The sequence below is a fragment of the Cyanistes caeruleus genome, chromosome 4 (genome assembly GCF_971803275.1).
Source record: "Cyanistes caeruleus chromosome 4, bCyaCae1.hap1.1, whole genome shotgun sequence".
NCBI classification, from domain to species: Eukaryota; Metazoa; Chordata; class Aves; order Passeriformes; family Paridae; genus Cyanistes; species Cyanistes caeruleus.
Window position 1 is genome coordinate 60,477,791 of NC_141704.1, and position 12,310 is coordinate 60,490,100.

A 12,310-nucleotide genomic window follows, 5' to 3' on the forward strand; every position below is an offset into this window, starting at 1 on the left:
ATCGGGGCGCGCAGCTCCGCGAGGTCGCGGCCGCCGCGGGAGCCCCGGTGCCCCCCGAGTGGGCGGCGAAGGGACTCCGGTCCGCCCGGCCCGCGGCAGCCCCTGGGGGCCGCATCCTTGCCTGGGGGCTCCGCGCCCCGACGGCAGCGCCCGTGCCGCCCCCCTCTCCCCCGCCCGCTGTCGGCAGCAGGGAGGGCCCGGAGCGCAGGCCCGCTCCCAGGCTCGGCTGCCAAGTAGCAGCAGGAGCCTCTTCTCGCAGAAATGGTGCCTCCCACGCAGCAGCGAGATCCCACGGTGTTCGCCGGGTTTTCAGCTCCCGCCGGGAGCTGCGGCCCGGGAGTCGCGGGGGTGCTGTGCTTGAACTATGGACACCTTCTTGTTTTCCTCCTTGCCTCGTGACTTTTATGGCCTGTCACGGAGGGAAAGCAGCAGAGGAGCGAAAGGCGAGATCCCTGCCTGCTGCTCCCTTCCTGCCTCCTTCCTGCAGCCCCGGCCACTGCAGCAGCTCCGATGGCAACCCCAGCGTCCCAGCCAGCCTGCCAGGGGGGGATCCGGCGCTCCCACGGCTCTCATCAGACCCATCGTCCTCCCAGCACCCATGTTTGTCCTTGCTTGAGGCTTCGTTTATTCCCAGATATTGGCTCAGACCGCATCAAACCTGGTAGGAATTATGGGATCAGAGATCTGAGCTCAGCTCATCGGTGTTGACTTGCTGCAAACTTTGCCAGGGCGCTGCTGGATATGGATGCCCGTGTTGGCTTCTGGAGTGGGGGTGCCTGTAAGTCCTGGACCAAGCCACATGTGTAATGTGTTGTTGGAAGTTTTGTGACCTGATTCCTTGTCTTTTTGGAGAACCATAACGGAAATTACTTGGAGATAGCTTGGATAAGGGCACAGTCCTTTTAAAGGGTTGCATCGGAGGGAGGTGGCTTAGTTTGGAGGAATGATGTATTGGTGACCCAGATTTTCAGCACTGCACCTGAGTTGGGCGAGGAGAAGGCATCCATAATCAGACTTGAAGTTGTAACAAATCTTTGTTCTTCTTAGTTTTTGTTAATGTTTGGAAGAGCCTAGCTGGCTTCTGTGTAGAACCAGGTGGTGGTGGAGGGTGGCATTTGTCCTGTCCTGCCTGTGCAGCAGACTCGTGGTCTGGGTGAATCTCAGTGGGGTTATACGGTCCAGTCGCTCATGACAGCAGACAACTGGACTTGAAGTTGATGATCCTGCTCTCTGAAATAGTGGGACGCAAATATTTCCTCTGGGAACCTCTTGTGTATCCTAATAGATTCGACGGTAAGAGTCTTTTCCACTGGCCTTTTTTTTTTTTTTTCATCCTGCTAACTTCAGATGGATACTCTTGTGCTTGTTCTGTTGAATCTTATCCTTTCTTATGGTTCACTTATTTCATGTGCTTTCTAGCAGGAAAGAGCCAAATTGTGCTATAGTTTTTGATGTTTTTTTTCTTTTTTTTTTTTTTTCCTTTTTAATGTAATCTACTTTGGAGTCTTGTTTAAAGCAGGCTGTTTTATTCAATTAGTTAGCATTCATATTACATTCACTCTCCATAGTTATCCCAGGCAAAATTTAAGGAACAGCCCACAAGGGATTTCAAATTCTTAATTGGAATCACATTTTTTTCCAAGGATGTTTGATTCTAAGAGTTTACTGTGCTTTCTGTCATCTGGTATCTTTCCAGTTGATGTTGTTTGCTTAGTTACTGTTTGGCTAAATTATCCACAGCTAGTTTATTTCAGTAGTCATGCCTCGGAAGTTTTGCAATTCCTTTCCACTTTGCAGAATCTCACTGAACGCCTGTTGAATCTTTTAATGAAGTGCTCAGAAGTGACTTCAGTGCAATTGCAATTTGCTATATTGTTTTGGCACTTGCACTCTACCGAGAGGTTATTTCCCTCTTTCCTGAGGTAATCACACAGTTGGTGTTCAGACTATCAGCCAGCTTGGGACAGATACCTTCACCTGACCCTTGGCAGGTATTTACATTCCCAGCTGGTTATCACTGCATCAAACCCAAAATTCTACTAGAAAAGTACCCAGTCTTGATTTCAGGATATCAAGTGATAGGCTGCACTGGTTTCCCTGGTAAATTATTCCAATGGCTGATTACCCTCGCTAATTTCTTATCTCCATCGGTCCAGCCTGGCTCCTAACCATAAAGTCTTGCTACAAGTTTCCGTGCCAGGTGACAGAGCCTGTTGCTGCCAGGACAACATGTTCCAGCTAAAAGATGGCCTGTTGTACTGCAAGCCCATGGCTGCTAGCCATGCTGAGCTCTTCCTTCTGAGAAGAGGCAGCTGTGGAGCTGGAGTCTGGGTGATCAGTATGGTTTAGAGCAGTGGTGGAGGGTGCCTAGCCTGGTGTCTGTGTGCAGGCAGGGCTTCCTGGGAGCTGTGATTGAATAACTCGTGTTGCTTGGAGCTGGGCTTCACATGATGAGCAGCCCAGCAGCACAACGTGCTGCTGCTGAAGGAGTGATCCACTTCTCATACAGTCCTGACTGCAAGCTCCTGCGGCTTCCCTAGGACTGACTCTGGTGACCAAGCAGCCTCAGATCAGTCCAGCCACTGCTCCAAGTGAATATTAACCTCCTTCCCCAAAGGGAAAAAGTATGGAAGTTGGATTAGCCTGCCTTGTGGTCCAAGATTGCTGAAGAAGTGTAGTGTGACACTGGGCATGAGAAACATCGTGAGGGACAACCTCTTCCAACAGCAGGGTTAGATGCTAGAGAGAATCACACATTTAGTTCCTGTGTTTCTATGTTTGGATAAACAGGCTGTGGTTGCACAAATCCTCTCAGCTGGCACTGCTGTTGAAAGAAGGCGTTGTGCTTGCCTGTTGTCATCTCTGCTGGTTCTCTGCTGCGGTTTGTTGTGAGACCACACGTGCACCTCTGCCACCAGAAGAGAAAGGGCAGAGGGTGGAACTCCTTTTGGCAGGGTGAAGAGTTGGTGAAACTAAGAATTGTCACAAGTACGCCTTACCTTAAATCTTCATAGAAAGCAAGGTATCTTTTCGCCTTCCCTCTGCAGCTGCCATGTGAGAGCAGCTGCCCTGATTTACTCAGTAGTGCAGGTAACTCGTGTGGCTTGGGAGAACTGGGTTTAACCAGGGCGGGGTTTAGGTCAACTGCTTTTATGTCTTTGGGCAAGAAATGTGTGTTGAAATTTGTTGTGTAGGAAAGAGCATTTAAAGTAAGAAGAAGGAGGTCTGAGCCTTGGCTGTGGCACACTGCTACCTATGAAGGGTTCAGTGGTGCAGAAAAGTTCCAAGTTAATGCATTCATGCGTTCTAGATGTGAGGTCTCTGTGGTGCTCAGTGCTGAGCAGGGTGGGGTGCCCTTTTGGGAAAGCTTCATTAATCTTGTCTCTTCCATTAACAAGTGACTACAGCTTTCTTGCCCTTCGAGTAGAATTGGTTTGCTGAGACAAAATCCATTCCCCATCTATTATTTTAGACACCATTCCTTCAAGTCTCATGCAGAACACTTCACGACGAGGAACAGAGCCTGTGGTGGGAACTTGTTTTGACCTTATGTTTGGGGGATTGGATTAAAAGCGAGATGAAGTTGAAGAAGAAATTCCCATGACTTTAGTACAAGTTCAGTGCAAGGTCAGGGGGAGGGCTATTGGTTTTGATAGTGGGAAAAATTTAGAAGAGGGAAGGTGATTACCATGACATGTACAAATTCACATAGATAAACATACACACATATGTAAATGTATACAAAATAGAGGGTGTTCTGATGCTAGGAGAGGTTGAGGAGGAGTGGATGAAGAAACTGTAATTGGATAGCACACGAGGAGGGAACTGAGGTGTGAGGAAGCACAGGAACCTGCTTCTGGGAGAATACTGCATTGAAGCAGAGATGGCCATAGATTCACTTCCTGAAAATTTATCCTATTTGCAGTGTCATGGAGAAGTATGTGACATTTGGACACCAAACCACCTTTTTGTGATCTCAAATTGAACACCCAGCTGCAGGCAGGAGCTCAGTGTGTGAGATTCACTGCCCATGGCCTTTCTCGTACTCAGAGCATTAAGCACTGGGGTTCCTAGTGATCATACACAGAAATTCCCAAATCTTTACCTGGGCCAGGCTAGGGTGATCCAGTGGGATCCACAAGCTGGGTGATCCCCTCCATGGGCAGAGCACTGATGCACACTGATGAGCAGACCCAGCCTTGCATTGGGAGTGACTGGGGGAGGTGAGTGGAAGCTCCTGCTTCATCACCGAATGCAGCACTAGAGTTTATGAATCCAAAATGCATCTCTCTGGAGGCAGGGGAGGAGATTAGGATCCTGGTCATGTTAGGGCATGATTTGTTCACGTTGCAGAAGCCCAGAGATAATCAGGGGGCACAAGTGTGGGTTACAAGCAGACCTGTAACTAGTTAGACATGGTCCCTGTTCACATCTGCCACTAAGTGGCTGCCATGGTTACACTTGCATATTCACTTGATAATAGAAATAGATGCACAAAGCAGCGTTAAACTAACACAAAGGCCACTGTTGGGAGGAGTAGTAGAAGAAGATGATGCTTTGCCCGTGATCTTGCTGTGCATCTGCAAAAAATCAGGATGTTTAAGTTATGTGGTATGTGTGCTTTACACTCACCGTTACAGATGGAATGATCAAAAATGCCTCCACAGATTCTTTGAAAAGCTTAAATCTTGCCTGGGTCTTTAATCTTCACTATAGATTGCTGTCTGTAATGAGGGGCTCGTGGGAACTTGGAAAGAGCAGATGGGAAGAGTATAGCTTTCACAGGAAAAGAAAAGATGTTATACCAGTGCCTAGCAAAGCTCTGATGCTGTAGCATCAGATGTCTTTAGTGGGTCTGGGCTGCAGGCTAAATCCTGGGATTAAGCCTGAGTTTAGATGCAGAAGTTTCACTGTAGATATTCCATAGTGTACAATCCAAGGGTAACTCTAGACTATGAAATGTAATCCAGCTGCAACATTTGAGTCTGCTTTCTGAGGTGCTCCGAGATCACTGTCTGGTTTTACAGGTGAGGGCTGCCAGGCTGCTAGTGAAGTTGTCAAGGTGCAGTGTGTCTATTGCCATTCTGTTGCTGGATTTAGGGGAGAAGGGATGTTCTGAGTATGCTGAAAGCTCTTCAGGACAGGAGAAGTGTATGGTGTTTAGAACTGTGAGGATTCAGTCCTGATGGTTCGTATGGCTCAAGCAACTCTTTTAATTGTTTGTTCTCTTTTTCTGTGACTTGCTTTGAATAAGAAGATATTTGTCAGTATCTTATATTTCTCACTCAGGTTCGAGTCTGAATACAGTAGAGCTGGTAGATCTTAGAGTGCTTTGGGAATGATGCACTTTCCTCTCCTTTCTCTACCCCTCCCCACAAGACTGTAGGATATCCTGAGTTGGAAAGCAGCCACAAGGATCACTGAAGTCCAACTCATAAGCCAGGTGTTTTCTCCTGGAAAGGCATGTCCCAGGTACAGGCAAGCAGAATCTCAGGATAGGTGGAGGGTGGGGGGTTAGCACTGGCAAGGCTGCAGTACAACACACAACCTTGTCCTGACTCTATGATGTGACAAACCCTGGGGCAGAGAGAGGATGCTGAGGAGAGACAGGAAAAGGGAAGTGGGACCATCCCATATTTTTACAACAAATCATGGGTTGTGGCATGTTTTCTTAAATGTGCAAGTGATCGAGGGAGATGGGTTTACCACTCAAGTCATCCAGTAATTTATTAATAATAACTGATGATGTGTATAGGGAATACATGACTGCATTGTCACTCTCTTCTCATTCCTGGGCACAGCTGGGAAGAGGGAATATTCTGTCAGGGCATGTGGGGAAGGCTGAAAGGGAGGCTGTAAGGTGTTCCTGTCGGCACAGGGTGAGCACTGCTTGTTTTGATGCCATCTGGGAAGGCAGTTGTCCTCTCACATCATTCCTACAGTTCATTCACCTTGTCTTCCTGCCCCTGCACAATGAGTAAACTGAGCTGTTTCATTTTGGAGAGGGGCAAAAAGAGTAAGATGAGTAATTTGGAGGTATGCTGGAACAATGAAATGTGCCTTATCCTGGAAGTGCAAGGACAGGCATGCAAGTTATGTCATTGTAGTGTGTGCTGTGTCACAAAGGAAGGCCAGGGCTGTGAAAAGCAGCTAAAATTTGTGTCTGTGTGTCTAGAAGAATCATGACAGCTGAATTGCCTGGTGGGTATCATCAGATGCACAACAGACATTTCTTCCTTCATTCCCTGCCAACGTCATTTTTGCCTATCCAGTTGCTGAGTGTGTGATAACAGTGATACCAGACATGAAAATAAGCATCTGAGTATAAAAGGGGAAAGATGGATTGATTCTGGCTCTGATAATCATAGCAAAATTACTTTAGAAGAGACTAGAGCAAGAAAAAGTGAGATGTGCAACATTGTGTATGCAGTGAAAACTAGCATGATCAGAAATCTCATGTTCAGCGAGGCTGTATGGAAGCAAATCTGCCCTGAAATGTATTATAATTGTGTTTTACTAGAATGTTGCCTTTGAAAGCTTAATTTAAAATGTGGCAAAAGGTTTTGTTGTGACTGATGAAAAGAGGGAACAAAGTGCACTGAAAGGTGAAAAAAGGTATTAACTGATGTGGGAGACAAATACAGAAGTGTCAAGCAAAGCACGTGCAAAAACACCAGCTTGATTTTAAACTATAGTTTGGTAGAGAAACACAGTTTCGTGTTTAGTGGAGCAAGAAATAACAGATGCTGTATGTCCTGAGTTCATAAAATGGATGGAATTGGAAGAAGGATCTCCCCTGAATGTGGGCACAGTGAGAAATAGACAACTATAGTGAATATCTGACGTGTGTGAGGTTATGGGAGTGGGGCTTTCACTGACTGGGTGGTGAGACTCCTCCAGTACAAGTGTGATACCAGAATGAGCCAAAACAACTAATAATGTGCACTACATTGTGTGAAAAATCTGTTATTTGTAGTAAACAACTTTACATCACAAAAGGAAAATACCTTAGTAATGTGTTTTGTTATCTGGAAGAACTTGGAGGCAAAAAGACCCGGGGGGAAAGAACCAAGTGAGCAGCTGATATATTTTTGTTGGGGAAGGGATTGCTTAAATAAGACTTTGCTTATGGTTGCAATCAGATACAGGGCTTATTACAGGCCTTTGCATATTCAGTACACTGAGCAGCCACTCCCTGCCTAATGCTGTGAGGTAGGAGGGGTTACTGTTGCCCTAGCTGCAAAGATGACCCTCAGACAGAAAGAAACTGCTGCAAACAGCTAGAGCTAGGAATGGGAAATTCTGCTGGATGGGTCCTTTCTTGGTTGCCCTTAAAATATGCCAAAACCAGTTACAGTCTAAATCTTCTGTAGAGACTTCTTTTAGTGAATGACTGCAGTGGGGCACTGAAGGAAGGAGAGCTCCTAATGTGTGTTCCCCTTCCAGTCTGGATTATGTTACTGGTGATAACAGCTATCCTTTGTGGGCCCCACTGACTTGAAATTTTTTAGTGACTGCACCCATGTTTAACTGCTCATAAGCTATAGCTGTGAGGAGAGGCAAGACATAAAACAGCAGGGTGCATCTTTGCCACCTACTGTTTGCATCAAAAGCAGGATTGCTGCATGTCCTGCTGTGGGGATTGCTGTATTGCACCTTAGCTGGCACAAATGGAAGAGGTGAGGTGCTGGCTTCGGTAATGGGCAGCAAAGATTTGTGCTGAAAGCTGGGTTCCTCAGGTGCATCAGTCTGGCAGAGGTTAGACCAAATTTTCCATACAGGAGGGTGTTTGGGAAGAGGACTCCAAGAACTTTGGCTCTTCCTTCTTGGTTATGGTCCATTGACAATCCCAACCCTTTCCCCTTCAGGCTCTCTATGGCTTTTAGCTTTCCCAAACTACAGTAGTCATACCACATCATACCCTTTGTTGTTACATCCAGTGATTTTTTTTTGAGCACAGTAAAGCATTTTGCCCCATCCCAAGTCCAATGAACTCGTTCAGGTGACTGGAGGAACTCTGCTGCATCTCGTTGACCTTGGCAGAGATGGGACATTCATGTGTTTATTTATGCCCCACTGATCAAAGCATGTTGCAGGTAATGGGAAGGTGAAGGAGCCGAGTCTCCGATTTCATTTGCCTGGTGCCTATGGCTTCCCAGGGGAAGTCTCTCATGGACGGGAAGGTATGTACCAGTCCAATTAGAATATGCCATGCACGCCTGCGTAGGCCAGGGGACGCGAGGACTTTGCATTCCTCAGTCAGAGCTGTCATTTTGTGACCGTGTCATAAAAGAGGTGAAGGAAATTTTATTGGCTCAATTTTCCACTGTTACTCACAGGCCACTGTTAAGTTTCCTCATCCTCTAATTTCTCAATGGCACACTAAAGTCAGGAGCTTGGGGTGAAGTTGAGGCACACAGGCATTATTTTACTCCTCAGCATCGCCATCTGATAAGGTGGGACCTGGGAGGGGAAAGAGAGAGGTGGTGTTACACAGGGTGTTTCCACAGGGCTGAGGAAAAGGAAGCCGTAGGCCAGTCAAGAAGAGTCAGAGTTGATGTCTTCAAAGATTCTCAAATCTCAGTCTTAGGATCCTAATTGCTCAGCTAATATCTGAAGAGTCATGAAACCGTCAAGGAGTGCTGTTTTATAAAATCTGGGAGGGTGGTGGTGGGAAACAGACTCTGCCCCCTCATTCATATGCAGAAGAGTTAAAATGGAGGGAGGAAGGATTAAAATATCTCTAGTTGTTCTTTATGCATTGAAACTTGTTTAATTATTAAAACGGAGAAAATATTTTAATTAATGCATTAAAGTTAGTGATATTTCTATGCTGGTATAAAATGAATGCTTTAAATTAATCCACACTTGGAGGTGTACTGAACATGAAAGTATGCGGATATAATTTTTACCCATTGATAAAGAAGGGGAAATAATACTGAAATAGAGAATATCAGTACTGTTCATAGGTGTGTGCTGTTTCTTAATTTTTTTAAGATTGTGCCTGTAGGGCTCTACCCTTTTTTCTTTAATTTTTATAATACACTGTGTTAATGATAGTATTAGGAACTAATGCTGAATCTTAACTACAACATCTATGGCCTGCAATTACTACTATAAACCTTGAAATAAGGTAGTACTAATTGGTGAAGCTGGTTATAAGAAGCATTTTCTAAGACTGATGTGTATCAGTTACAGCATTTAAACCCCTGATTTATACAACTTTGCACAGCTTGATCTGAAAGACAAGGTCACAAACAAGTCTTCCCTTCCCCCTTTCCATTCCCCTTCCCCTCCCTTTGGACTATTTCCCTGCTAGACTTTGCAGATAGTTTGAGGTTTCCAGGGTTTTTCCTAAGATCTCCTACATGTTGTTACTTGTTTGCAGAGTTGGTCACAAGCTGTCTCCTAATTGACCTCACTTCCATACAACATCCCCTCAGAACCAGCCCTTTCCTATGGGGAGAAGGCTGTCTGTGGGTTCACTGAAATGGCAGAGTCAGTGGCAATAATGAGACAAGGAAACATTAAACCATAAAAACAATGGCTCGTTTAGAAATGGTCCCAGTTAGAATATCCTGCTTCCCCTGGTGCCCACTTCTCACCTGGAAGGGCAGCAGACATGTTCCTAGCAGAGGGCCAGGACTGAGGGTGTAAAACCTTCCTGCTCTGCTGTTGCTGGTGTGTGTGGGCTGCCGAGGGAGCACCTGGCTCTGTGTGTGGAGCGCTTGGCAGTCACACACGGAGAGACACCTACACTGGAGTGTCTGGGACTAGACTGTGGATCCTGGGTGTGGTTTCACCAGAACTAGGGCTAAGTCCAGGTTTCTGCTTTCCTACTTCTGCTTTGCTGCCCAGCCCTGTGTTCTTGTCCTCTTGTACATCTTGTACAGCTGCTCTGGGGTCTCAGCACACCGAGGACATGGACCTGCTGGGGCCAGTCCAGAGGAGGCCACCAAGATGCTTTGAGGGATGGAGGACTTCTGCTATGAGGATATGCTGAGGCAATTGGGATTGTTCAGCCTGGAGAAGAGGCGGCTTAGTGGTGACCTCATTGTGGCCTTGCAGTGCCTGAAGGGAACCCACAGGAAAGATGGAGAGAGACTCTGGACAAGGGCCTGGAGTGACAGGACAAGGGCGGGGATGGCTTCAAACTGGCAGTAGGTTTAGATGGGATATCAGGAGGAAATTGTTCCCTGTGAGGGTGGTGAGGCCCTGGCACAGGTTGCCCAGAGCAGCTGTGGCTGCCCTTTCCCTGGAAGTGTTCCAGGCCAGATTGGATGTGGTTCTGAGCAACCTGGGCCAGTGGAAGATGTCTCTGCCCATGGCAGGGGGATGGGCTTTAAAGACCCTTCCAACCCAAACCATTCTCTGATTCCATATGCAACTAGTGCAGAAAGCTGTCAGATTTAACTTCACTTATCTTTTCTCCTGTGTCACACCTTTATGGCTGCTCACATCGCTCTGCTTCTGGGTTGTTTGTTTTTGGCTTGACAACTCCCTGGGATGGCTCATACATGGTCATGTGTGCACTGGCATGAGGGAGATGTTGGCAGCAACCTGGATGCATAGTAAATTGGTCTGTTTTGGATTTCAGGTGTTCTGGATTTTCAGGGTTCCATGTCAGGTCTTAATTGAGATTTCTTAAGATTCAGTTCCAGGTGCTGTTGGATAGTTTGTACAGTCAGCAGCAGAAGGAATTGAAGAAACTCTCCTTTTTATTTTTTTTTTTCCTTTTTTTTTTTAAGGAATGGAATATAAACAAATGAACATTGCAGGATATCTGCAAATACCTAAATTGGGCCTGACAAATTTGGTTATTCATCTTTGTTAACCCAGTTATATCACAGTGTACTTCTCTGCCCTTTTTTTAGTTTCTGGTAGCTCTTGTAACTCACTGAATCAGGCCTAAATATTCTGCACTGTCATGAGTCCCAACCTTTGGAAAACAGGAATCAGGCAGAGAGGGAACAAGGAATTGCCCTTCCTCTCCTTAGTTACAAACTAAGGCTTAGGATTAAGAAATTTAGATAAACCGAGATGAGATCTAATTTTTGAGTCATACTTACTTTTTCTGGCCTTTTCCATGCCCATTAAAGGACATAAATCCATTTTTTCTTAATTGTAAGCCAAAACTCTGACATAACCACATTATTCTAGGAAGTGGGACTGTATGAGAAGCAGAAAATGTTGTGATGCACACAGTAAACCTGTGCCAGTTGGCCATACAAGCCTTAGACCGTGAGTAGCAACAAGTTTTCTGTGTGTTCGCATTAGTACCTTCCTATTCAGCACCCACACAATTCCTGTGGCTTTGGGTGTGTAAAGCTGTTTTTCCGCAAGGGAGAGGGAAGGGGTCCCCAGTGGTGTTTTCCCACATTTACATTACTTGTAACATTTTATTTATATCTAATACTGTTTGCTTCCAATAGCAAACTTGTCTTGTGGTAGCTTCTTCGATCTAAGGACACCAGTTAAATTTCTAAGAAAAAAATTATTTGTTTCCTGAGAAGCTGGGTTAGGGGAGGGTTGTACCAAAACCTGTTTTTTCCACATACATCTCTACATCCCTTTTGGATAGATTTTTTTTTTTATTATTTTTTTTTTTTATTTCTTTAGCTGCAGTTTTCTGTACAAAGCTCCATCACTGTTACAGTATTGCCAAGTATTTTTGATTGTGATACAAATTTCATAACTTTTAAAAATAAATCTCATTTCTGTAGTCATAAGGTAATTGAAACTGATATGAGGAGCTAAGACTGAGAACATGCATTCTGAGAGCACAATACAAGGATAAATGTGTGATTTGTTGTTGTGGTTGCTATCTCATGGGATTCTAAATCAAACAGTTTTTTATTGTTCTCTCCAATTGATGGTACAATATTGAAGCCAAAGCATGACAGACTTTTCTGCTGTTATGGCTGATGACACTGTGCCATCCCTACCCTGGAATGATATACAAGTGCAGTTTTATGGGTATTTTAGCTTTTTTTTTAGTTGCATAGGACATGCTTTACCTATTGATAAAAAAGCAGGATTTTTGCCAGGATATTTATGGCTGGGTATATATTAGTGTTTAGCTTGTCAGTCATCCCACACTGCTAAAAAATTCCAGCTTTGTCTTCTGTGGGGCTCTGACCACTACCAGAAATCTGACAGTTTTCCAGGTGGAACTTGTCCTGGCTGTGAAAGAGGTTATATTACACGTTTGCATCAGACAGGATAACTTTGGGGGCTGTCTTTGCAGGGCAGGACAGTTTATCCCAGTTCAGTTTGCTGAATATTGTTCATCCTTATCCGTCTGTAGCTT

General features: G+C 45.3%; 1 protein-coding gene and 1 long non-coding RNA gene across 7 annotated transcripts in view; one reads left to right on the top strand and one right to left on the bottom strand.

Moving 5' to 3' along the window:
• Positions 1–12,310, top strand: part of ARHGEF5 (Rho guanine nucleotide exchange factor 5) — a 33,303-nt gene that overhangs the window by 413 nt on the left and 20,580 nt on the right. The window contains exon 1 of one of the 6 annotated variants that reach the window (XM_023919099.2): positions 38–778. The exons of 2 other annotated variants lie outside the window; for them this stretch is intronic. In XM_023919099.2, the coding sequence (XP_023774867.2) occupies positions 746–778 (33 nt within the window). In that variant the 5' untranslated portion in view covers positions 38–745. Of the gene's footprint in view, positions 1–37; positions 779–1,215; positions 1,294–12,310 lie in introns of those variants that run through there. 3 more of the 6 variants (XM_023919101.2, XM_023919100.2, XM_023919102.2) reach the window with 3 other exon arrangements.
• On the bottom strand, positions 7,060–10,160 carry LOC111923360 (uncharacterized). The gene is made up of 2 exons (XR_002861041.2): positions 9,606–10,160; positions 7,060–8,463 (listed from the first exon to the last, which is right to left on the bottom strand). It is a non-coding gene; the product is annotated as an uncharacterized LOC111923360 (long non-coding RNA).